This window comes from Mus pahari, chromosome 1 (assembly GCF_900095145.1).
Source record: "Mus pahari chromosome 1, PAHARI_EIJ_v1.1, whole genome shotgun sequence".
In the NCBI taxonomy this organism is placed as follows: Eukaryota; Metazoa; Chordata; class Mammalia; order Rodentia; family Muridae; genus Mus; species Mus pahari.
This window is the reverse complement of record NC_034590.1, coordinates 19,301,112-19,327,381: the sequence shown is the minus strand read 5'-3', so window position 1 is coordinate 19,327,381 and position 26,270 is coordinate 19,301,112. Positions and strand designations below refer to the sequence as shown.

The following is a 26,270-nucleotide window of genomic DNA, read 5'->3' as shown; positions in this document are numbered from 1 at the left end:
GAGGAAGAGGAGGAGGAAGACAAGAAGGAGGAGGAGGAAGAGGGGGAGGAGGAGAAAGAGGAAGAGGAGGAGGAGAAGGAGGAAGAGGAGGAGGAGAAGGAGGAAGAGGAGGAGGAAGAGGAGGAGGAGGAGAAGGAGATGGACGAGGAGTAGGAGTAGGAGTCTGTTACTATGTGGTTCAGTATTGCCACTATCTACTGACAGAGCGACTGGGCTTGATGTTCTTAGTGAAACCAAGAGGTCAAGAGATGGGTTATAGATCACTTCCATGGCATAAGACATGGGATTAATGCCCAGTTTGGGAGGATGGAGAAGAAGGAAATGGAGAGGGAGAGGAAGAGAGGGTAAGGGGGATGGGAGAGAAAGGGGAGAGGGAGACACAGTTCATGCATGCTCTCTCACTGAGGCTACAGTGGGAGAGGCTGTTGGGACCTCTGCTGTCTTGACAGAGAAAGCAGGTGTGTGTGTGTGTGTGTGTGTGTGTGTGTGTCTGCGACTATGTGTATGTGTCTGCATGTGACCGTGTGTGTGTGTTTGTCTGTGTGTGACTGTGTGTGTCTGTGTGTGTAACTGTGTATGTGACTGTGTATGTGTCTGTGTGTGTTTGTGTGTGTGTCTGTGTGTTTGTGTGTGACTGAGTGTGTGCTTATGTGTATAACTGTATGTCTGTGTGTGCGTGTGTCTGTGTGTGACTGTGTGTATCTGTATGTGTGACTGTGTGTATGTCTGTGTGTGTCTGTGTCTGTGTATCTGTGTCTCTGTGTGACTAGGTCTTCTGTGTTTAGTTTTGTCACCCACTATCACAGAAATTAACACTCCCTTACTTGTCTTAAATAGAGAATTTGCCAAGACTGTGAAGCGCCCGTTTGGAGTGAAGTACAACCCATACACACAGAGCATTCAGGTTCTCAGAGACACCAAGAGCATAACTGGCGCCATGAATGAGTTGCGGTATGACCTCGATGTCGTCAGCGATGCCCTCGTTAGGGTCACCAGGTGGCCCAGTGTGTGATGGTTTCCAGTGCAAATCCAGAAAGCCTTTGAGCATCAGTCTAGAGCCAGGGCCAGTTCTTGCTCCCCCTGAAGAGCTGCTTGGGGAGGGACAGCAGCTCCCAGCTTAGCAATGTCTCTCCATATCCAGTCACTCACTGTCTCTGTAAATGCATACCTGGAACTGCTTATCTTCTACTTCTGCTTTGTCTTCTGGCACCTGCTGAGGGAAATACAGTTCATGTGCCACGTGATGCCCAGGACACACATTTAAAATATTTTATTTCATTAAAATGTAATGGAATCATTCTCCCCCTTCCCTTTCTTCCCTCCGACCCCTCTCTCTCAAATTCATGGCCTTTCTCCTGAAAGCCCATCTTTGATGGGTGAGTCGTCTGACACTGGCCAGAGCTGAACTCATTGTGACGCTGTCTTCCCCAGTCCATCATTAGCGGATGGCCACTCTGGACACCACGATGAATGTATCTGTTACCTATCACTGACTGTGTGACAGCCCAGGCACAGTCACACACTAGACTTCAAGGGGACTCGCTGGAACAGAAGTGCAGATGGCTTTGCGCTAGAGCGCGGCTGGTAAAGAGCAAGCTGGCTTCAAGTGCTGTGTCAGATGCTGTGTCAGACAGGGACGTAGAAATCACCAAGGCTCAGCCAGTGCTTCCTGGCACTTTGTTTCAAGGTGTCACACTAGGACATAGTGAGAAGGTATTTGTGTGGGGGGGCGGGGCAGAGGGCAGGAAATGGGGATGGGAATGGAGAAAGGCCAAGGAGCAGGTTGTATCTGAGACTATACTTATGTGAGGGAGGGCTGTAAGGATTGGAGCCCATGTGGTATCAGCATAAGCAGTGGTGTTGGCATAAACAGTTGTATAAGCTTTTCACTACTGTAACAAAGTGTCAGGGACAATCAGCTTATACAGAGAAAAGGTTTCTCTTGGATGCTTTGGTTCATTAGAAGTTGTTCCCATGGTTTAAGCCACTGGTGAAACCAGACATGATGGGAGAATGTGGCAGGGCAAACTTTATAAAGCTATGCACTTCATAAAGGATGGAAAGAGAAAGAGTGAAGGATTTTAGAGAAGGAAGAAGGGAGAGAGGGAAAGAGAAAGGGAGGAAGACACACACACACACACACACACACACACACACACACACACACACACACAAAGTGGGTGAGAGAGAGAGAGTCAGAAACAGAGTCAGAAAGATCCTACAGTTCAGTTTAAGAGTTCACTACCAGGGTAAGAGAGAGGGCTCAGCAGTTAAGAGTATTAGCTGTTCTTCCAGAGGACCCTGGTTTGATTCCCAGCATCCACACTGTGGCCCATAACCATCTGTGACTCCGGTTTCAGAGGATCCAATGTTTTCTGGCCTCCATAGATAGCAGGCAGGCATGCAAGTGGTGCGCAGATATACATGCAGCAAAACATCCGTACACATACAATAAAAATTAGAAGACTCTACCTCTGCTTTTCACATTAATAGTAAAATCATACACCATTGAACAGGTTTCATTTCAAGCCCACTAGATACATTTTTACACTAGATTAAAAAAAAAAAAAAAACACCTTTTAAGGTTTCAGAGGAAGCTATTGAAAGCTGCACTTCACCCCATGCTCTACAAGGAAGTGCAATCCAGCCATATTGGATCCTTAGAAACATACCCACTTTAACAGCTAGTGAGCATGAATACGTCCGCAAGTAGATATGTTAGTTCTGAAATCACCTGAAGTACAGACCAGCTAGTTTACAGCCTGCTTGATTACCAGCGAAAGCATTATAAAGAAATCCTACCGACAGCAAACAGAAAGTGTTGTCTGCTGTTTCTGATTATTTCCATAAGACTCTGTGTGCTGAAGGATCTCTTATTGGCTTTTAAAATGGTTGTGCTCTGACTAAAGCACTTTAGACAGTAAGGCCACAACCTTACCATTTGTAACTTCAGGACAGAAATAATAAGTGACGGGCTTGACTTTGTCTCTGCTCTGCTTCTAGGATGTTTGGCAAGTCAGGGTTCCAAGAGCCTCAGAGTTTTCGAAACACCTAAGAATCTTTTAATAGTTATTCAAACACCAGACCAGACTCAAACCAAAAGCAAGGCTTGCAATGCTTTCCCAGAGAGCCATTCCTCGACAGCAGCAGCGCGCTTGACTTTTTGAAGAAAACACAAATGCTAATCGTCAGAATGCCTTCGTTCCTTAATCTCATGTTTTTGGCATTTGGAATTACATAAGTAGCAAGATGCAGCAAAATGCACAGGATTATTGCTCATTTTTAAGTTGGCTTCCAAACCAGAGAAAGAAGGAAGCCAGGACTTCTCAAAAGCACTAAATAACCGAGATTGTGTGTTCATTTCCAGGAAGTGGATGAAAAGATAACAGAGGTCCGTTTCACTCCCCGCGTTACAGTGCCGCATACACTTATAATTTAAGAGTTTGTTGCTCCACTGGGTAATAAACTTAACGTTCATGATCTCAAGAAGTGTTTTTTTTTTTTTTTTACTTTATTAAAGCACATTTAAAACTTTTATTTTATGTGTGTGGGCCCCAGGAATCAAATTCCAGTTGTCAGACTCGGCCTCAAGCCCCTTTATTTGCTGAGCCATTTTTCCCACTCCCCTCCCCCCCATTTTTTAAAATCAAACACACATTAAAAACAGTTTCAATTTTATGTTCGCAATGTTATTAGTTCAGAGGCCCTAGCAGTGGTGATGGTTGTTACAAAGGATCAGCCTTGGGGGTTAGACAAAGTATTAATATACCTCAATGGAACCCATTACTTTGTATACCACTTTAAACCATTTTACAAAAAGAAAACACAAAATATACAATAAAAAGTATACATCACTCTACTTCTTTAAAGTGTGTGTTTATAAAACTCTACAAAGCCGAGCATACCCGGCCACCATCACTACTTCTTGGGAAGGTTTCCCTCTCGTGTTCCCCGCCTGACCGTGAACTACATCCCTTGCACTGAGTTACTGGAGAGAATCATGTCACGAAAAGGCTCTGTAAGAAGCAGATTCATGGGGCTGAGGAGACGGTCCATCAGTGGAATGTACTCACTTCTCCTGCAGAGGACCTGAGTTGATGATTCACAGCACCCACATTTGGTAGCCTACATCTGCCTCTAACTCCAGCTCCAAGGGGTCTGGTAACCTCTTTTGAACTCCGATATCTTAATTTCCACATGTAAAAGAAACATTAATGATGGCTGTTTTAACTGGGATTCCTCCAGAGCTTCTGGATGATTCTCTCTCCCTCCTGAGAGAATGACTGTTTCGTATAACAGGCAGTGTATTTATTATGGCATGGGAAGATCTTCTTTGTCCAACGGGGGATGGAGCCAATGAGAAGGCCAGATCCAGCTTGGTGAGGCTGGTCTACTTTTGATTCACCTCTGCTCTCAATGTGTAGCCCTTTAGGGATCCCACCTAAGTGTGCATCAGGGGACTTGGCTTCTGCCTCTGTCCCTAATTCAATCTCCCCAGTACTGTAAAATCAATGCTCAGTGTCTTAACTGCTGCTCTCAACCCACATTCTTTGCCTCTTAGTCGTTTGCCAGCTAATAAGCAAGTGCTTCAAGGAAAGGAAGAGTGCCTGGTATAATCTCTTGTCTTCTTGTCACAGCCCCTTGAGTTCCTGTTGCTTTGAAAGCTCTCCAGTGACTTAAAATATACTTAAAAAGTCTTTTCTGAGAGCTGGCCCTGACCCTCACTGGCTGCCGCACTCAGGAGAATGGGCCTAGCACCTCAGGTAGGCAGCGCAGTAGAGCTGACCCTGGTGGCAGGGGTGTGGGTGAACTGGCCCCAGGGGCATGAGCATGAAGAACATGGCCCTGATACTCATAGGCTATGGGCATGGGGGTAATGCCCTTCACGTCCTTGCCTGCCCCTTGCCACCCGTATCAGTTGGGAGAGCTGGCCTTGAGGTCAGGAGAGTGGGAGAGCTGCCCCTGACTCTCATGAGTTGCAGCACTAGGAAAAGTGGGCTCTGCACCTCTACTGGGTAGCACAGTAGAGCTGGAGCTTGGTGGCATGGGTGTGGGTAAGCTGGCCCTGAGAGTCTGAGAGCTGGAGAGGTTGCCCACTGCAGCATTGTGTGGGCTAGCTGGGGCAGTGCTGGAGAGCTCATCCTGGTGGTGGGGGAGAGCTGGCAGGGTGACCAACTCAGCTATCACCCAGGCCCAGATGTGGGTCTTTGAGTTGGCTCACACCATCACCTATCCCATCCCCTAGCTTCTCTTGATAATGATGTCTTCCTCTGCCTGGGCTATGGATTTCATCTCCATCAGTCTCTGGGAATCTGGTGGCCAAGTGTTCCATGGGTGTCATTTGATCCCTATAGATTCTCCCCAACAGTGTCTAAGACTGCCAATTTGCTTATGGTGACTTTGACAGGACTCCCATAGTCTCTGGCTCTGACCAGCTATCAGCCATGTCTGGGGGCTAGCTATCATATTTCTCATCATGAGAAATACTCCAGTCTGAATGATTTCTTGGTCCTCCTGCACCATCTTTCTTTGGGCTTGAGATGGGTGGGATTCACATTACACTGTCACACTGATACAGCAGTGATCAAGTAAGTACCCTATGAGGATCCTTTTCAGTCTCTCTCATCTTTTAGGCAGGGATCCATCCATATTTCTCGATACCTGCACAACAAGTTCTGGTTTGGCTTCTCCTACCTTATTTTACTTTTATTATATTTAAACATTATTAAAATTATACAATATATTTTTATTATACTCTTTCCCCTCCCCCAAGTCCTCCCAGGTCTTTACACATGTTCTCTTTCAACACCGCCAACAGGAAAAATTGAAACAAAACCCCAAAAGACAAAACTTGCTGTCTTAGTTAGGGTTTTGCTGCTGTGAAGAGGCACCGTGACCAAGGCAACTCTTGTAAGGATAACATTTAGTTGGGGCTGGCTTACAGGTTCAGAGGTTCAGTCCATTATCAGCAAGGTGGGATCAGGGCAGCACCTAGGCAGGCATGGCGCAGGAGGAGCTGAGAGTTCTCCATCTTCATCTGAAGACTGCTAGTGGAAAACTGACTTCCAGGAAGCTAGGAGGAGGGTCTGAAAGCCCACAGTGACATACCTACTCCAACAAGACCACACCTACTCCAACAAGGCCACACCTCCAAATAGTGCCACTCCCTGGGCTAAGCATCTATAAACCATCACATTCACCAAACCATAACAAGGACAACCAAAAACACACATGAAACATGGAGTCTTTTACATTGATCAGCTACTCCTGAGCATGAGACCTACCCAGAAGGGTGATTGATACGCCCAGTCGTTCCACTGGAGAAAACTGGTTTTCTCTTTCCCACGAAGTATCAATTACAAATAGCTTCTTCGTCGGGGATGGGCCTTTGTGCCCACTTCTCCTCCTCCGTGCTGGGATTTTGTCTGGAAAACAGAGACTGTGCACGAGAGCATGCACGAGACCCGCACAAATCCACCTTACCTTGTACTGTGCAAGTTACTGATATTTACTGCTTCGGGAACTGCAGGTAAGACGCCTTTGTATTGTACCCTGTTGCGACTTCCTATTACAACAGGCTTGAAAGAAGTGATCAAAATGGCAACAGCAAACCGGTGGACGGCACATGGAATCTCTCACGGCTTCCGGAGTAAGCGCGGCTTTGCCCGGCTTGTCTGTATCTTTCTAAGCTCCGCCACTCATCTTTTCAAGAAACCACAGTCTGGAGGAGAAAAGACCGGGGGGGGGGAGCTTCCCTCACAAGACACAGCAGCCAGTAACATGTCAGTAGCATGAACAGGTGAGACCTAGACAGTAGCTTCCCTGACACACTTTCCAGAGTTACGATCATCACCCTTAAATGGGGCATGATCTTTTTGTCCTCCGTCCAGATTCCAAATTCCATTTCCCCCAGTGTGCACTGGTACACTGTATTATTAAACTCTCACCAACATCATGACAACGTTGATACAAAGCCATATTATATGAAAATCTGTCTTGGATGAGAATTATCTAGGACCGTGATCAGAATTAGGGCAGATAGTGCGGGGCTGCGGAGCGTAGGGAGAACGCAGGGGCACATCAGACAATAGCCAGCTGTGTCACCAGTAGTGGGTGTCTGCTGTGGAAGGCTAACACCGCTCCCCAAGACGCTCGGGTTCCCAAATGCACAGCGAAGTGGGCCAAGGTAGCTTCGTGAAGACTCAGGACTGGACCCTTCCCATCTTCAGCTCAGGTCCCTTCCCACCTTGCTGTGGCATCCCTGTCAGGTCATCTGCTCTGGGCAGCGTGGGACAGGTGGCGAGCTTTCCGGGTTACTGAACATGGTGCAGAATTACGAGTGTGGGTGTAGTAAGGCTCCTCCGGGTGTGTTCCCTGGCGGCCGCGAGGTGCCTTCTGACAGTGCTTTGGTTGAGTATACCCAGCTACGTCTTGCTCCAGTCCCACTGGCCCCTCCTAATCCCTAATTTTACCCCGCCTCCGTCCCGCTGACCGCGCCCAGCTCCCGGGCTCGCCCCGCCCCTGGCCTCCGAGGCCCCGCCCCGCGTCAGCCCTCCCGGAAGCGCCGGCGGAGCGTGTGCATGGCGCGGGAGTCCTGCGCCTCGGAGGCTGTCTCTGCCGCTGCCGTGCTCTTCGCCTGGGTACGTGGCTCCGCCCCCGGGCGAGGGCAGAGACTAAGGGGCGAGGAGACCCGAGAGCTCCCGGCGTCTGCGTGGGTGGCGGGGAGCTGGGAGGCGGTGGCCCGAGCTAGGGTCCTGGATTGGAGGACCCTGGGTTGCCGCAAGGAGGAGAGGGTGCGGAGGGAGGGTCTCCCCGCGGTGCCTGAGGGGCCTACTGCTAGCTGTGGGATGAGGACCCGAGGGACTGAAGCACTTCGGGAGGACCCTGCATCCAGAGCAGAGCATCCATTCTGGGAAAAGCGCTTGGCCGCCAGACTGCCTAGAAAGACAGCGTGGAGGCTTGGCAGAGAGATCTCGGTCCCAGAGCACAGGGGCCACCTGTGTCATCGAACCTTCCTTTTGCTTGGAGGATGGAAGGCTCCTTTTCAGCGCCATCACCCTGGGGAGCGTCCTGTGACTGTGAGGCCTGTGGAGTATGGCCGCGCGAGGCACAGACCCTGCGTATTTGCTGTTACTCGGCTGTGACCGGATCTTTTCTCTTTTTGGGGGCGTGGAAGTCTGGGCTGGGCTGGTTTGACACTGCACTTTGAGAGACCCATGGTCATCCTTCCGTGTGATTGGAGAGGAGGCTTTATACCCACGAGTGTGGGGGACATGCGTGACAGCGAGCATATGTCGGGCGTTGCTGTTCTTAGTATTAAATACCAAAATTGTAATGGAATGCATGATTTGTTAACGGCAGTTTCCTTGACTACAGCGGAGGTGTTCTGAGAGTGAGTACCGAGCCAGTGGTGTTCACATTGTCTCTCTTGGTGCCTTGCATCTTGTAGACCCCAGGGAAATATTTATTGACTAAAGAATGAATGAATGGACGAATGAAACGAATGAATGAGTACCTATGTGCACAGCCATCTGTTAATGTTTGGGAAATACATAGCTATTCCCAGTTCTTGTGATAGAGGAAGCCATGACAGCTATGTTTTTGCCAAAATTAGAATTTATCTATATACCTTTCACTTGTTGAGTGTAAGCCTGTCAGAAAGGAGAGCATGGCTTGGCCTGGCTGTCTGGCTCACCTCTTTGAAGTAGCGCACTTGAACTAGGGTTGGCAGGGGCTGGGGGGGCCAGGGAGTGGGGTGGGTGTTAGTAACTAAATGTGTTGCCGTCATTTTCTAGCCTGGAGACTGCTGCCTTTTTGGACAGAGGGAAACATCTGATAGGAAAAGGTTTTCAGCTGTGGCCTTGAATGGACAGACAGACAGAAACAGGGCTGAACCTAGTGTGTTTGGAGGCCTGCTGGGGTATTCCTCCTGCTGCGTAATCAGGGAGCACGCATTAGTTGGCCTCCGCTGCCATGACAAAACACCACAGGCTGGGTTCTTAGACAATAGATATTTATTTTCTCGGTGTTGGAAGTTGCAAGTTCAAGATTAAGGTGTGGGCACTTTTTGTTTCTCTGGGGCCTCAGGTGGCTGTTTCTTTGTGCATGGGCATTCTTGGTGTCTTGGGAAGAGACTAGACACACTGGATTATGGTCTGTCTCGTCATTTAACTTTAATTACCTTTTTAAAGGTGTGTCTCCAAATACAGTCATATTCTGATATGTCAGAGACTAGGGCTTTGACATAGCCGTTTTGTAGGAACACAATTCATCTTGTCCCAAGTGGTTTTGTGTGTGTGTGTGTGTGTGTGTGTGTGTGTGTATGCACGCGCTGTGTCTGGATCCTTTGTAAAGAAGGAAGGTATACACAGTTGTCATAGGATATATTAAAATTTCCTTTCCCAGCTTTATCCTGGGTTTAGGGCCCTTATTGGACCACAGAAGTTGATACATAGCATGAACCCGGGATTGCTCTAGTCTAGCTTCTCTCTCAGGTGTTCAGCAGCCAGCAGGCCTGGTAATGGGGTAACCAGAGAAGACAGAAACCCCAGCATATACTCTCTGGTTCTCTGTGCAACAGTGTTGTATGTGACAGTGTTATTTGACAGTGCATTTAAACAGTGTTGCATTCCAGGGTGCAGAGACTTGTGTCTGACATCCACAGTCTACCAGCACAGTTTCAGGGTTAGGAGAGCAGCTGGAAGACCAAGTCCCTGCCATCATGGTGGAGACTTTCTAGGAGAGGAGGTAGATCAGTCAAGCCAGCAATGCACTGTGCAGTGCCAAGGAATGACACAAAGAAGAGGAGAAGGGGGACAAAGCAATGGGCGTGAGCAATAGGCAATTCTTAAACCTTCCTGATGCTGTGACCCTGGTGAACCCCAACCATAAAATTATTTTTATTGCTACCTCGTAACTGTAATTTTGCTACAGTTATGAATTGTAATGTAATATTTTTGGAGGTAGAGAGTTGCCAAAGGGGTCACAACCCACATTTTGAGAACTGCTGGTCTAGAGTCATGTGACTTAACCTCTGGCCTGGCTCCCTATTCATACCTGTTCTCTTATGGCTACAGTAAGAGCTAATGAAAGAAATGGATTTCTAATTCACTCATCCAAGTGTGTGACTGGATCATCACTTGAGCCTCCCCAGGCCTCAGTTTCCTCATCTGTACAATGGATGCGAATGTGCCTTAGCTGTGAGGATAAAAGGTGGCTGTCATGTGTGCAGAGGTGCACTTGTTAGAACTCTGTTGTTCAGAAGACCCTCTTAGCCTGTGCGCCCCACAAAGCGCATTCTTCATCTTGGAGTCCTGCAGCTCAGGGTGGCTGGAAGCACCCAAGAGGTGGGATGGTCTCCATCAGTGTGTGTTTTGTATTCATACTTTGGTAGTTGTTTTAAACCAAGTGTTCCTATTTATGTGCCCTCAAAACACTGGTATTTAAATGGTTCTACCTCTCACCTCCAAAAGGACCAGCTTGGGGGTAGATACTTGAAGAGAGAAGAATTTCTGAAGCATTGAGACGACTCTCCTTTTGAGTGGGCTTAGGCTCTTTCAGGTGTCGTTCACTATTGTGTTTGTACCTTTTGTGGCTGAGATGTTACTGTCTCACTTAATGGCCTCTGTCTTTCCAGGGTCTTTCTGATAGTACTCGGACACCTGCTGGATTCTTCTCTGGGCCTGTTACCTAGCTGTAAGGATTTCAGATTAGAGACTTTTTTTTTTCCTTCCAGTGCTGGGAATTGAACCTAGGAACTTGAACATGCTGGGCAAGCACTTTATCACTCTGCTGTAGCCTAGACCTGTACTGTGTATGGACTTGATAGTGTAAGTTCACAAGGGGGCTCTGAACCTGGGAATTGTCCAGTGCTGTCCTTGAAAAGGCCCTTTAGCGCACTCTCTCTAGCTTTTGCTCTGGACAGATGAAATGATGAGGCTTAGGGAAGCTGGGTCCTTAGCTGACTGACTGGAAACAAAAAAGCCACTGCTTCCTGGTGAGCATGGGGGAGGGGTGGGAGGCAAAGTGAAGCCCAGAGTGTTTCCTGCTAACTTCCCCCACTCCATCCTCACCCTTAATCTTTCCTTTCCCCAGCTTTCCTAGATCATTAGCTTTTATCACAGGGGATCCGTGGGCTGATTCCCAAAGGCAGTTGAATCTTGATTGATTTTTATTGTCCATGTGACCCAATGTGGACTCACCTGGGAAGAGAAATCTCAGTTGAAGGCCTCAATCATATTGGCCTATGAGAGATTATCTTGATTGATAGATTGTTATGGAAGGTCTAGTCCACTGTGGGTGGCACCATCTCTAGTTTGTGGAGCGAACTGGAGAGAGTCACAGGTAGTGTTCTTCATGGCTTCTGTTCGAGTTCCTGCCTTGATTTCTCTCACTGATGGACTGTGACCTGGAAGTGTAAGCCGCAACAACCCATTCCTCCCCTAAATCAATTTTGGTCCCCTCTCCTCACAGCAACACAAAGGGAACTAGATTGTAAATGTCAAGGACTCCTCTGAAATTGTGGCACTCACAGATGGGCCTGGCTTCTTAAGGCAGATTGCCCAAGACAGCCTCCTGAGAATGGGTATTGAAATGTCACAGGTTCTGAGAGGTGTGTCGGGGTAGGGAGACTGACAGGGGAGAGGGATGCTGACAGCAGGGGGCTTCTCATCCTCATTGTATTTTATCCCTAGGGTGCAAACAGCTATGGGCAACTTGGCCTTGGCCATAAGGAAGATGTGTTTCTGCCCCAGAAACTGAGTGACTTCTGTCAAGTGGGGTCTATCAACAGTGTCACAGGAGGAGGAGGGCATTCTGCAGTTGTCACAGGTAATTCTCACAAATGGATAGCCACTCACTTTTGTATTGAGATATTTTCCCCTTGGATGATACCTTGCCATCCATTTGTCTTTGATATTTCTCAGAGAGCAGTATTTTTTTTTTTTTTTTTTTTTTGTGAAAGAGCCAGATAACCATTAAGGGGATTGTAGCTTGTCAGAGCTTGAACTTCTGAGTTCTTTAAAGATCTTTCTCTTTATTCCCCATATACAACTAAGGCTTCAGGTTATAAGGTAAATTGGTGGGCATGTTACAACCTGTTTAAGTTTCACTTTGAAGCCTCTGCAAGTAGGTGAAATATCCCTTGCGATCAAGAACCTTACCTCGTCCCTAATTTTCTGTCGTGGTACCTAGTTCAGAGAGTGCTGAGCCTGGGTGCCGCATGTGCTTCAGCATTGGGAAGGGTGGTTAAGAACGGGAGCTGTGGTGTTGAACTCCCAGGGCTCGGATGCCCGTTCTGTGGTTCCTTAGCTCCCTGGACCACAGGGTTCTACTTTGACTTCTACTGCAGCGATAAAATGCCTGACCAAAAGCCGAGGGGAGAAGGGCTCTATTTGACTGAATATCCTACTAACCTTGCGCTATTGCAGGGAGTCAAGGCAGGAACTTGGAGCATCACCTGCATGGTCCAGAGCAGAAAGAGAAGCAAAGGCATCCTTGCCCGCCTGCTGCTTGTACTTAGCTGGCTTTCTTCATGCTAACACTCCTTCCAGGCGATTCTAGGTTGTGTGAAGTTTGATAGTGAACGCTAACCAGCACACTCAGTTTTTTCTTCATCTGTCTTGTGGCCATAATAGCAGTGGATGAACTCAAGGCATTTTCAGGGCTGTATTAGGGCTTTTACAGGCCTTTGGTATTCATGTCTTCATGGACTCCTCCCTTTGAAAAGAAGTGATGAAAATTATACAGTTGTACCAATATAAAGTAACAACACCCAAGTTATATATGAGTTATTGTTACATTAAAATCACCTTAAAACAATTTAAAATTAAGCATTCTCTATGGGTCTTTCAGAGTATCATGGGTCATAGACATGTGTGGAAAGGGCTTTGTCTTAGTCAGGGTTTCTATTCCTGCACAAACATCATGACCAAGAAGCAAGTTGGAGAGGAAAGGGTTTATTCGGCTTACATTTCCATACTGCTGTTGATCACCAAAGGATGCAGGACTGGAACTCAAGCAGGTCAGAAAGCAGGAGCTGATGCAGAGGCCATGGAGGGATGTTCTTTACTGGCTTGCCTCCACTGGCTTGCTCAGTCCACTCTCTTATAGAACCAAGACTGCCAGCCCAGAGATGGTCCCACCCACAAGGGACCCTCCCCACTTGATCACTAATTGAGAAAATGCCTTACAGCTGGCTCTCATGGAGGCATTTCCCCAACTGAAGCTCCTTTCTCTGTGATAACTCCAGCCTGTGTCAAGTTGACACAAAGCTATCCAGTACAGGCTAGCATGTTCAGCTCTTGGGACGGCTCCTGGCAATCTGAGTGTTGAGTTGGTGTTGCCCCATTTGTTGATTGGCATTTATTACAAAGCTGAGAGTTTCCATTTATACATTAGATTTGAGGCCCTTGGCTTGATGTCTTTGGTTCCAGAACGTATTGGCACGCACCAGTTAATAACATTAACACGGGCAAGAAGCCTTCTGTCTGTGGCTCCAAGTGACTCACGGTGACTCTTTTTTACTTTGGCAGTTGTGACTCTCCCTGTGTGCGCTGACAGGGAGCTTTCTGTTTTGCAGATGGAGGAGGTCTTTTTGTTTGTGGCCTGAATAAAGATGGGCAGTTGGGGCTTGGTCACACAGAGGAAGTTCTGCGTTTTACCATCTGCAGGCCTCTCCTCGGCTGTCCCATCCGACAGGTGGCCTGTGGCTGGGACTTCACCATCATGCTTACAGGTAAGTTCACCCTTGGGTAAATATCTCCAAGGCTCTGGGTGATAGCAAGACAGTGGGGGGGGGGGGGCCCTGATTAAATAAAAGCCCCTATGCTTTTAAAAGATAAATCAAACACCCCCACCCTTAAACCACAAGTGTTCTCTATAGCCATGTAGGGAAATTTCAGGGTGCCTGTTACAAGAATTTTAACTATAAAAGAAATCAGACTGAAATACATTTGTCAGAGCCTGGGGATGGACTAGATCTTTTGAAATGGTCATTTTTAGTCCCAAAAGTTCATGAGAACTGTGTGCCTGGTCTAGGTGGTCAGGGGTGCCATTGAGAGTTGTGGGTAGTGTGCTAGGTGTCCAAGTTAGGGTCTCTATTGCGGCGATGAAACGCCATGACCTAAAGCAACTTGGGGAGGAAAGGGTTTGTTTGGCCTCTGCTTCCACAGCACTGTTCATCACTGAGGGAACTCAGACAGGAACTCAAGCAGGGCAGGAACCTGGAGGCAGGGGCACAGCAGAGGCCATGGAAGGGTGCTGCTTACTGCCTTACTTAACCTGCTTCCTTCTAGAAACCAGGACCACCAGCTCAGGGATGGTGTCTGTCTCACAGGGGAAACCTGTACTGTGCTAGGCCACATGTGTCATGTCTCTTTCCCCAGACTCTGTGGTGATTGAATGGGGAAGGGCAGAAAGGAGGGAGGCCCAGGATATCACGGTACACAAAGTTTGTCCCATGGGAGCCTGGGAAGTGGGGCGGAAATGTGAAGTGGGGAGTAGGTTTTCTCTGCCATTCCTTCACGCCAGTAGTAGGCCCTGGGCTCAGTGCTGTGCATGAGTGTTCTCCCATTAAGGACACAGTGTGGCAGAAAGTCTTCGGAACGTTCAGCCTGGAGGAAAGAAAGAAAGGAAGCGGCCGGAAGGCTTTGGGCGCAGGAACGCTGCTGCTTCCTCTGCTGGTTCCCCATTAGTCACAGACAGGTCACGTCTTAGATTTGTAATCTGAATGCTTGTGTTTTGCAGAAAAAGGTCAAGTTCTGTCCTGTGGATCCAATGCCTTTGGCCAGTTAGGTGTGCCTCACGGCCCTCGCAAATGCGTGGTTCCCCAGGTTATCGAGGTGAGGACATCTCCGCTTTAGCTTGCTGTTTCTGGGCTGCTCCGTTTATCCATACCTTTAATGAAAGACTGGGTGGTGGCGGGTCCTTGAAGACCCATGGAGTTGTAGAACCTGAGTTGAAAATAAGTTCTTTGGTTAAAAATCAGTTTGAGGGGATCACTGCTGGGTGGAAAATCTGTTCTTCATGCACATTAGAAGAGCTATAAATGAGGGCAGTAGAGATGCACTTTATATGTGCATTGTTAGTAATGGGAGTTGTGCTACAGACAGGTCCAAATAGATGCCATTTGCCTCAAGACACTAAGTTTAGGGTCTGGGGGAGATGGCTTAAGGGTTAAAGCACTTGCTATGCAATCGAGAAGGCTTTGGTTTGGGTCTCCAGAATCCATTTACAGCTGGGGCAACCAAACGGAGAGCTTGGTTGACCAAAACAAAGTGGGAAGGAGAGACCGGGTCCTCTGATCTCCACATGCATGTGATGGTGGACGCCAACATTTACAGACCTACATACTTAGACACCCCTCTCTCTCTCTCTCTCTCTCTCTCTCTCTCTCTCTCTCTCTCACACATACACACACACACACACACACATACACACAAACACACAGATTAGAAAAAAAAAGACAGTAGATTCTACAAATGGTAGTCCAGGAAGGACCTGCAGAAATGTCATATGATCGAAAATTTTATAAAAGCCCCACTTAAAAATAAGTGAACAGCCAAAATTAATTTTTAAAATAATAACTTTATTGAGATATGGCTCAGATACTGTTGCATTTGCTTCTTTGAAATGCATACTTCAGTGTTTTTCAGTACGTTCCCAGAGGTAGCCACCACTGTCATCATCTAAGTGTACAACATTTACATCGTGGCCAAAAGGAAGTCCACTCAGTAGCGGTGGCTTCCTGTGTTCCCCTACCCCGGTCCCTGGGGGCCACTTGTCCACCTGCTCTGTGCATTTATGTGTTCTAGCCATTTCATAGAAATACAGTTGTACAACATGCGGCCTTTGCGTGACTTCTTGCACTATTTTCAACTCAGTATTTAAAAAAAGATTTACTTATTTTTATTTTATGTATGTGGATGTTTTGCCTGTGTGTATGTACTATGGAGGCCAGAAGAAGACATTGGAGGTTGGATCTGGAGTTATAGGCAGTTGTAAGCCCCCATGTGGGTGCTGAGAACAGAACCCAGGTCCTCTGGAAGAGCAGCCAGTGCTTTTAACTACTGAGCTCCTTTCTAGTCCCTGGAGTCTTTTTTTTTTTTTTTTTTTTTTTTTTACATACAGAGTCTCATGTAGACTGACTGCCCTCACACATGTTATGTAGCTAAGACTGGACTTGTGCTCCTAATTTCCCTGCCTCCACCTCCCATGATGGTAGCAGATGCATAACCATACCCCACCTTGCCTTAGAAACTTTAAAACTAATTTAATCTGTCCAAGCTGTTGTTGTTTAATATAAACGCAAATGAAACATCTATGAGTAAGGTATTTCCCACTTGTTATTTTGTACTGAGACTCTGAACTCTGTGCGTGATTTACGGGGTTGCTTCGACTCTAATCACATGCAGGTATTCAGTATCCGCAGGTAGCGCTGACTGTGGTAGAGAGGAGGGGGAGAGAGGACTTTTGGTGTTGTTTAGAGCTCTTTTCATGACATCCCACATGACAGGTTTATGAAATTTATGTGTGTCTGACTTTGCTTTCTATTGCTGTGGCTAACATCATAATTACAAACAACTTAGGGAGGCGAGGGTTTACTTCAACTTACAGCTCCCAGGTCGCACTCATACTGAGGGAGGTCAAGGTTAAAACTTAAGACAGGAACCTGACGGCAAGGACTGGAGCAGAGCTGTGGAGAAACACTGCTTACCGGCTCGGTTTCAGCTTCATGTTCTGATGCCTTTCTTTCACCTCCCAGGACCCATGGCCCAGGAGTGGCACCTCTCACAGTGGCCTGGGCTCTCCCATATCAGTTGCTAACCAAGGAAATGTCCCACTGACTTGCCTACAGGCCAAGTCCTGTGGAGGCATTTTCTCAATCATGGTTCCATTTTCCCATATGACTCTAGTTTTTATCAAGTCGGGGTGGGGGGAAAACATAACGTTGTAAGTGGTCCTGATGCGAGTAGGAATCGTTCCGGGAATACACTGAACTGCATAGTGTTGTAAGTGGTCCTGATTCGAGTAGGAATCGTTTCAGGAATACACTGAACTCAGAGTGAGTTTCACTGCCTCAGTGAGGTACCTCCCCCCCCCCCCCGCTGCCAACTAATTCCTACTCTGAGGGGCAGAAGATGCATTTTCATTGGAGAGTTTGAGTCTGTTTCCGTCGTCTCGTGGAGTTCAGTTGCCGCCCTGTAGCCTGTTATTTGGGGGTAATGGTTCCCAAAGCCTGTGCACAAGTCTGGTTCTACAGAGCTCTGGGTCCCCATTGTAACTCCCAGGTGCAAATAGGTGGCCTTGTAAGAACCTACATATGTTATAATTAATTTAGCTTAATTATAGTTGATATAATTAAAGAAGACAAGAAGGAACAATGGTTAAAATATGCTGGATGACATAGTAACAGAACCCTTTGACAAGCTGTCTACCCTATAGCAATGGAAGCGAGAAGAGAGGGACTTCGTTTGTGAATGGCAGCCGCCACATGTGGGCACTGGGGTTAAGACCCGTCTTACCACCTGAGAGATTTATAATTTACAGTTTAGTGACACATGATAAATACATGCAGTGTTATTGTCAGGATAGAATCATAGATGCTTGTATAGTCCCATGGAAGGACAGGGCTCCTGCCTAACAAGAAGCTTAGCTCACTCTTAGACGTGAGTTGAGGTTTCCCTGGGAAAGCAGGATGCAGAACAGGTGCCAAAGAAGAACATTCTAGGCCAAAGGAATAGCGTGGGCACGTGCACCGGGGCATAGGAGAGAGGGTCTGGGATCTGCCAGCAAGTGCTCAGGCTGAGATAGGAGGAACAGGTGGAAGTGTGGGCGTGGAGTGGGGACCCAGGGGCAGTGGAATAGCACATATGATGAGAACACATGGAGATGGGCCCGACCCACTGATTACTTCTAGAAACAATAAAGGAAAGCAGGCAAGAAGATTTAATGAATCATCTACACAAACTGTAGTAGCAGTTAGATTTTATTCTGCTCAAGGCTCAGGTGACTGGGGATTCCACTGTCAGAAGTATAGTCTCTAGAAGGGAGGCCAGAGTTGTCGTCTTTATGTTGGTCCGACTACGTCACGTGTGATGGATTCTCTTGTGCATTGGTGCACAGGCCCTGGGCATAATGGTCAATAAGACTCACTCTCTGCCTTTACACTGTTCCTTGAAAAGAGAGAGACTAAGGGCCAGGAGTGTTGCTCAGCATCTGGGAAGCCCTTGGTGTAGTCCCTAGCATAAACTGGACATGGTCATGCATGTGTTTAATCCTAGCACTTGGGAGGTGAGGCAGTAGGATCAGAAGTTCAAGTTTATCCTTGGCTACATAGTGAGTTTGGGGCAAGCCTGGGGTAGCTGAGGACATAGGGGAAGGAGGAATCCAGGACACATGCCGAGGCGGGTAGCTCAGGGACAGCTGCTGCACCCGGATGCCTGTCTAGAGTTCATTAGTTACCCATTGCGGTGTGACAGGCAGCATCCACCCCGTCACTTCTGACGGTCGGGACTGGGACCTCTGAGCTGGGCTTTCACAGTGAAGACACAATGAGCCAGGTCTGTGCACAGCCTCCATGGGCTGGACCGGGACCCAGACCCATTGCTTCTGGTGAGAGTCACAGTTCCCTGCTATACAGGTCTCTCTGTGTGACTATTCAGACCTGGCAGCTGGCTTTCTTAAGAGGAGGCCTCGCTCGGTGCCTTTTGTCACCCTCTCTGACTCACTCTGCTCCTTTATTCTTTCCATTAGAAGTGTGTCACTAAGTCCAGCCCACACAGGGGAGGGGAATCACGCTCTGCGACTTGAAGGGAGTAGTATCAAAGAATATGAGGACCTATTTTTAAAACTGCTGCAAGATGTATTAGAGAGGACATGACAACTGTCTTCAAATATTTGGAAAGCTTTGTCAGAAGCTAAAGGCAGCTGGGGTTGGCTCCACCTAGAGATACATGGAGGTTTGTAAGGATGGAGAGGTGCCTGGGGCATGGTGAGTCCTGTGTGACTCAGGTACCGGGCGGGGGCTGAATGAGCACTTCAGGAAGGGCTTCTAACCTTGGTAGGGACTGGACAGGGTCAGAAGGGAAGGGTAGAGCCCTTGCTATTTAAGTCTTACTGGAGCACAGCCATGCTTTCTCATACATAGCTGTTTGATGTTACAGAGCTGAGCTGGGTGGCAGGAACCATATGGTATTTGACTGTTTAAAGGAAATGTTTACTAACTATTGGACTAGATGACTTTGGAGATCCTCGCCTTGATACCCTTGAGAGATAGTACAATGTGGTGCTATGATAAGCTATTTTTTAAAAAGTTCTTTACAGGGCTGGGGGATGGCTTGGTGGCAAGAGCGCTCGTCGTCGTACAAGCACAAGGGCTTGGATTTGATCTCTAGAACCCATGCAAAAAACCTCAAGCCTCAGGAGCTCGAGGGATGCCTCAGCTATTAACTGCGGGGCGTGTGCAACCCCCTTGTTGCTGTTGCTGAAGACCTGGGTTCAGGTTCCAGTCCCCACATGGTAGCTCATGACTATTTGTAACTCTAGCTCCATGGGATCTGATATCCTCTGCCGACTATCACAGGCACCAGGCATGCGTGTGGTGCACATACGTACATGCAGCAAGAACAGTCATACACAGAAAATAAAATAATTTTTAAAAAATCCAGGTATGTCTGTGTATGCCTGTCAGCCCAGCACGAAGGGAGCTCGGTGGCCACTGAGCTAGCTGAAACAGTGAACTTCCAGTTCAGTGAGAGATCCTACTTCAGGGTAACAAGACGACAAGCAATAATGGAAGACAGCCACTATCTTCTTTGGCCTCTCTGTGTACCCACATATTCATGTGTGTGCAACACATACATACACACTCATGCATGCACACATACACACACAAGACATATACACACACACACACACACACACACACACACGCTCACATGTCCCTGTGCACACACATGCACAGCACATATAAATACACAGATACACAACACATATATATGCACACATATATACACAAGACATACATACATACACACATGCCCACATATTCCTGTGCATACACACACATAAGCACATACATATATACTACATATATACACACATACACAACACACATACATATACACATACATGCCCACATATCCCTGTGTGTGCACATACACAAACATACACATAAGCACACACACATATCTCTCACCTAGCAATAAATATAAAAGCATTATATGTGAGCATGTTGGGTGGGGGTGCGTCAAGCTGCATTGAGTTCATCCATGAGTTACAGAAGAGTTTGTTGACGAGTGATTCTGAGACTAAATCTGTTCTTTTCTTTGGACAGTGCCTGAGAGAAAAGGTTGTTTGTGTCGCTGCCGGACTGAGGCATGCCTTAGCCACTACAGGTAATCACTCACTCAGCCTTTATTCCCAAGTAAGCCCGTCTGAGCAATGGAGCGTCAGGGGGAGACTTTGTAGGGAACACTGGGAAGGGTCCTGCCCTGCCATAGCTCCGACTGAAAGCAGAGGGCCTGAAGTACAAGTCCCTGGAGGGCCTTTAGCCAGTGGGAGGCAGGGAGCGAGCTGCCTGGCTCTCTTTGTTGTAGACGTGGAATTGTCATAATTTCCTTCTCCCACTTACTCCTCACAGCCAAGGAGTAAAAGCGTGAGTTCAAGTCTTCATGAACTCCATGCAGAGTTTGTGGGAGCGCTTGTGAGTGAGGCAGGGAGAGCTCGAGACCGACCACCAGTGAGCGGTGCCACCTTCCCACGGATTCTAACGCTTGTTGGTTGAAAAGCTTCAAGTGAGCTGACTTGTGTACGTGAGCGGGCAGGGGGACCAGCGGCGTGGATGGGGGTGTGGGCAGGTGGCACTGAGTAAGTAGGGCTCTGGCCTGGCTTGAAGGGTCCTAGGGTCTAGAAAACAGTTGGGACATAGAGAGTTCCTTTTAAAAAGAGGGTACGGTGGGGACATGCTTGTCTCGAAGGCATGAGGATCTAAGTTCAAATCTGCGAACAGCGGTGGTAAGGTGAGAAGTGGAGACAGGCAGATCCCTGGGGCTCGCTGGCCAGCTAGCTTAGCCTGCTCTATGAAGCTCCAGACCAGGGAGACTCCTTATCTCAAGTAAAAACTGAAGACATTTGAGGAACGCCACCAACGCTGAACTCTGGCTTCTACCTGTGTCTACATGCACATATATACATACGTGTGTGTGCTTGGACAGGTGCTTGGGAGAGAAAGGGAGAGAGAGAAGCTTGCTGTACTCAGAGGAGAGAAATTAGGAAGGGGAGGAATTAGACACTCAGGGACGGGTGGGGGAGCATCGCCCGCCCTTCGGGGTCTTCCCCTTTTGATTTCTGCACTTGCTTCTCTTGGGCCATATCTGTGTTCATCTCCGGTGGCTGCCAAGTCTCCATGCTGTGTGAGTCCAGGGGTGGGTGGCAAGGGCAGAAAGGAGAGGGAGGGAGGTCTGTGAAGCTGTGCCAGTCGAGTCCTGTGGCAGACTGCTGCTTAAACCTCCTCTTAGAGTGAGGTCACGAGATGCCTCATGGTTAAGAGCACCGGCCGCTCTTCCCGAGGATCCAGGTTTGGCGCCCAGCATCCACACAGCAGCAGCTCATACTGGTCTGTAACTCAGTACCAGGAGCTCTGACCCTGTCTTCTGGCCTCCATGAGCACCAGGCATGCATGTAGAGAGCAAACAGACAGACAAAACATTCATACACATACAAGTTTTTTTAAAAAGTGAAAACTTGTGCTTAGAGAGAATTAGAGACCCACATGAGGTTGTTAGAAACAGAATAGATGCCCACGAGTTCTTCTCGCAGCTTCCCTCTGTGGTAACACTGTGCGTGCGTGCGTGCGTGCGTGCGTGCGTGTGGAATTGACAGTGCAGTAGCTTGGCAGGGATTTGCTGCTGATGCAGTGAGGATGCAGAGGCACCATGAGGTCACCCCTGCTGGGGTGGACGGCAACACTCACTTCCTGCTGCTCCAGCTCCTCCTTAGCTCTTGTCAGCCATTCCTGTTCCCCATGTCTGTAATGTCACTTCGGGAATGTTCTCAGATGCCCTGTATACTATGTAACCTTTTGGACTTGGTTTTCCTTCCTTGGGCATCTATCTTAGCTGTGTGTATCCATAACTGACTGTAAATTTCATTTCTCTGGGTTAAGTGTCCGGAAGTGTGACTGCTGAGCTGTGTGGCAGTGACTACTCGTTGATAGCAGGGCAGTGGGGCTGGAGAGAGGGCTCAGTGGGCCACGCACTTGCGGCACTAGTGTGTGAGGAGCCCAGTTCAGATCCCTCTGCTATAGCACGCAGGGCTGTCACACAGAGTCGTGGGTCTTTAATCCCCACACTCCTACGGATGAGGTGGGCAGAATCCCAGAAGATCACAGCAAGGGCCAGTGAGCCTTGTGTATGCAGCCAGCAAACAAAAGACCCTGTTTTAGTTAAGGTGGGAGGGGAGACCATTGTTTGAGGCTGTTCCCTGCACTACACAATCTTTTAATTGTGCATGTAGACGGCAGATGGTTCAGTGTGGAAGGGCTGTGTTATTATTACCTAACCATAGCCGTCGCCTCCTCCTCCTCCTCCTCCTCCTCCTCCTCCTTCTTCTTCTTCAGAAGAAACAGCTCCTCAGGTGTGCACTGACAGGAGACTGGGCAAGCAAAGTGTGGCACACGGGTGTGCACAGCGTGTCTAACTCCCCCCACACAGGTGTGCACAGCGTAGCTAACTCCCCCCGCCCCCATGGAACAATACAGGCCTTAAAAGGTACAGATCTGCTGTCAGGCTCTTCCATAGATGAATGTGATGCTGAGTGGCCTACGCCAGTCATAGAAAGGACAAATGCTGGCATTCCAACCACATGCATAGTCAGAACTGAAGACAGCAGAGCTGGAGCCCCAGGGCCAGGGACCAGAGATGGGGAGTGGTGAGCACGCTCAGCTTCAGTGTTGCAAGATGGAAGGATAATGGCTGCTCACCACGGTGACTGCGCGGGTCCTACTGGGTTACACACTGACGGTGGTGAAGATGGTACCTTTTGTTTTGAAGATTTATTTATTTATTTATTTATTTGTGTATATGAGGTCACTGTAGCTGTACAGATGGTTGTCAGCCTTCATGTGGTTGTTGGGAATTGAATTTAGGACCTCTGCTCACTCCGGTCAACCCTGCTTGCTCTGGTCAACCCCACTCGCTCTGCCCCGCTCAGCCCCGCTCACTCAGTCCCTGCTTGCTCGGGCCCAAGGATTTATTTATTATTATAAATAAGTACACTGTAGCTGTCTTCAGACTGTGCATATCTTTACACCGTGCATATCTTAAAGTAAAATGTTTCAAAGAGGGGCTGGGAAGACCACTCATTGGTGAACGCCTGTTGCTCTTGCAGAGGACTCCAAGTGGTGGCTCCCAGTTGTCTTCAACTCTGGTTCCAGGGGAACTGACATCCTCTGTAGGCACCAGATACACATGTGGTGAAACACTCGCACACATAAAGTAAAAGTAAATGTCTGGGAAAGTTTTCGAAGGGAATAATCCATCATTGGAGACGTTTGCAGACATACCAACCTGTGGCTGTATGCAGACCTGATTCAGATCCTGATGTAGAATCCTCACAGCTGCCATTTTGAGATGGCCAGGAAAGCCTTTTCCCTCGTAGCTTATCCACCAAGGAGGATGTGGCCTTGGTTGATTGCAGCTCTCTGCTGGACTGCATGGCTCTCAGTGGTCACCACTGTTGCTTTATAAAGCTGGCTTGTCTCTTTACATTAGGAGTGCTGGCTGTGGGGTGGTCCAAAGGAGCAGGCCTTGATGTTAGTGTTAGCTGGTGGCGCATGGTGTGCACATCTGCATAGGATTTTGTCTGTGCACTTCCAGTGGGGTTCGGGATGTGGATTTGTAGACTCAAGCGGCCATTCTACGGAAATAAGCCGCCGTACTGTCTTGTCCTCACAAATAGCCATGTATTTGACCATAGAGAATCTGAATTTGCCTTGGTGGGGTAGAAAGGCACTACCCTGAGTGTGGACTGAACACCGGTATTTTCTCTACTACTTATTCCCCATGTGACTTTGGCTGGATCTCAGCCTCTCTTCTGGGCCTCAGTTTTCCCATCTAGTGTGTGGATTCATGGTCTTCAAGGTTCCTTTCAGGTTAGCTGCGAGCTTGGCAGCACTCTAGAGGTGTGGCTGTGGGACAGTGCCTGGGACCTTTAGAGGAAGTTTTACTACTATATTGGAATTTTCTCTCATGGTCTTAGATAGTCTCAGCGATTGGATTTGTGACTGGCTCGATGGTAATCTCTGTGGCTGGTCACGGGCCCCATGAAGCAGCCGAGCTCCTGGGTAGGACTCACATTGGCTGAGATGGGTGGGAATTTCCCACAGCGTGAGGGTCAAATGGCAGTCTGGTCTAATGCTGACAAACATTTTCTCTTTTCCCTTCTGCTCTGCGGGGAAGCAACTGGCAGTGTGTTCCAGTGGGGAACTGGCTTGGCATCTTCTGGTCGACGCCTGTGCCCTGGGCAGAATCTCCCCCTGTTTTTGACAGCAAAGGAACCCAGCAGGGTGACAGGTGAGCGAGCTCCTATTTCTTCATCACCTTTGCTTACTCTTTGTGAGAAAGTAGAGCTTCAGGAAGTGGGTAAGTGGAGTTTTAGTCTGTCTGTCTGTCTGTCCGTCTGTCCGTCTGTCTATTTCTCTCTCAAGTATTTTTCCTATCTTTTTAAAGATTTATTTATTTATTTTATGTAAGTACACTGTCGCTGTCTTCAGACACTCCAGAAGAGGGCATCAGGTCTCATTACAGATGGTTGTGAGCCACCATGTGGTTGCTGGGATTTGAACTCAGGACCTTTGGAAGAGCAGTCAGTGCTCTTAACCACTGAGCCATCTCACCAGCCCCTCAAGTATTTTTCTAAACACTTAGTTCATTTCATATGGATGTTTTGCCTGCATGTACCATTTGCATGACAGGTGCCCAGGGAGGCTAGAGAAGGGAGTTACATCCTCTGGAGTTACAGATGGTTGTGAGCTGCCATGTGGGTGCTGAGAATCAACTCTAGGTCCTCTGGAAGGGAGCCAGTGCTTTTAACTGCTGAGCTTTTGGTATTTCTTGACCTTTCTAACTGTCTCTGTTGGTTGGAATGTCAAGTCTTTTGGTGATTTTTGTGGCCCCAGTAAAAAAAAAATCACTGTTTTGCCACCAGAGCCTGAGACCTATTGAGCGATAGATGCCAGGCAGGTATGTGGAGACCAAGATGGAAGCTCTAGATTGGGTCGTAGCTGCTTGGAAGATAAGGCCTAGGAGTTTGGAAGCAGTATGTAGTAATACTGTGAGCGTACAAGTTCTGAATCCCAGATGCAAGTTGCTCACAAGGCAACTGCACAGAGTCAGCCGTGCTGAGTTTCCTGTATGCTGAGGGGACGGGAATGCCCTCTCTGTGCAGGCAGTCACACCCTAAAGAGAGTGTGCACTGTGCCTCTGTTGCCCACTTCCTTCTCCCACGAGGGAGGTGGGAATGAGTGAGGATGAGGGGACCAGGCACGGGGTGTGTCCACATGAAAACACAGTAGGTAGTTTGCCCTCTGCTCAGAGCCTGCTGTTAGCCTGCTGTTGGCTAGCTGGTCAGAGGGGCTACCCTGGGCTCTTTCCTCTTCTCTCTCTTCTGCCCTCAGGTCTTCTTTGGCTCTCTCTGGTCTCCACTCTCTTTGTAGGCCTTCCTGGCCTTGTGTGTGGTGCCGTGTCTGTCTCCTCTTCTCTGTAATTTACTTTTGGACCCAGTGCGCTGAGGGTTGGATGTAGGAAGTCCTATGTAGGAGCTCCGACTGCTCTAACCCAGCTCGGAGCAGCAGACTCAAGGGTGCAGGGAAGGGATGGATAAGAATGCGGGAGGCACACACGCATTCAGATTATTCTGCTTGTATGTGTGTGTGCGTGTGTGCATACGTGCATACGTGTGTATGTGCATGCACGTGTGTGCGTGTGCATGTGTGTGTATATGTGTGTGTGCATGTATGTGCGTGTATGTGTGCGCATGTGTGTGCATGTGTGTGTGTGCATATATGTGTGTGTGCGTATATGTGTGTGTGTTTATATGTGTGTGTGTATATATGTGTGTGTGTATATATGTGTATGTGTGTGTGTGTGTGTATGTGTGTGTGACAGGACTCATTTCCCAGACCTACTTCAGGCACTGGTCGCCCCTGCCTGACCTGCCACTGTACCTGTGGGTAGATAGACTCTCATCTCTGCCACTGTACCTGTGGGTAG

The 26,270-nt window shown here is 48.2% G+C and overlaps 2 protein-coding genes across 2 annotated transcripts in view; both read left to right on the top strand.

The window, feature by feature from the left end:
• Nucleotides 1-3,859, top strand: part of Tph1 (tryptophan hydroxylase 1) — a 22,681-nt gene extending 18,822 nt beyond the window's left edge. Inside the window, exon 11 of the mRNA XM_021210166.1 lies at nt 838-3,859. Coding sequence (XP_021065825.1) covers nt 838-1,012 — 175 coding nt within the window. The 3' untranslated portion in view covers nt 1,013-3,859. The remainder of the gene's footprint in view (nt 1-837) is intronic.
• Nucleotides 3,860-7,551: 3,692 nt separating this feature from the next.
• Nucleotides 7,552-26,270, top strand: part of Sergef (secretion regulating guanine nucleotide exchange factor) — a 197,903-nt gene continuing 179,184 nt past the window's right edge. Inside the window, exons 1-6 of the mRNA XM_021210718.1 lie at nt 7,552-7,640; nt 11,694-11,829; nt 13,580-13,735; nt 14,746-14,840; nt 20,336-20,396; nt 24,459-24,572. Coding sequence (XP_021066377.1) covers nt 7,581-7,640; nt 11,694-11,829; nt 13,580-13,735; nt 14,746-14,840; nt 20,336-20,396; nt 24,459-24,572 — 622 coding nt within the window. The 5' untranslated portion in view covers nt 7,552-7,580. The remainder of the gene's footprint in view (nt 7,641-11,693; nt 11,830-13,579; nt 13,736-14,745; nt 14,841-20,335; nt 20,397-24,458; nt 24,573-26,270) is intronic.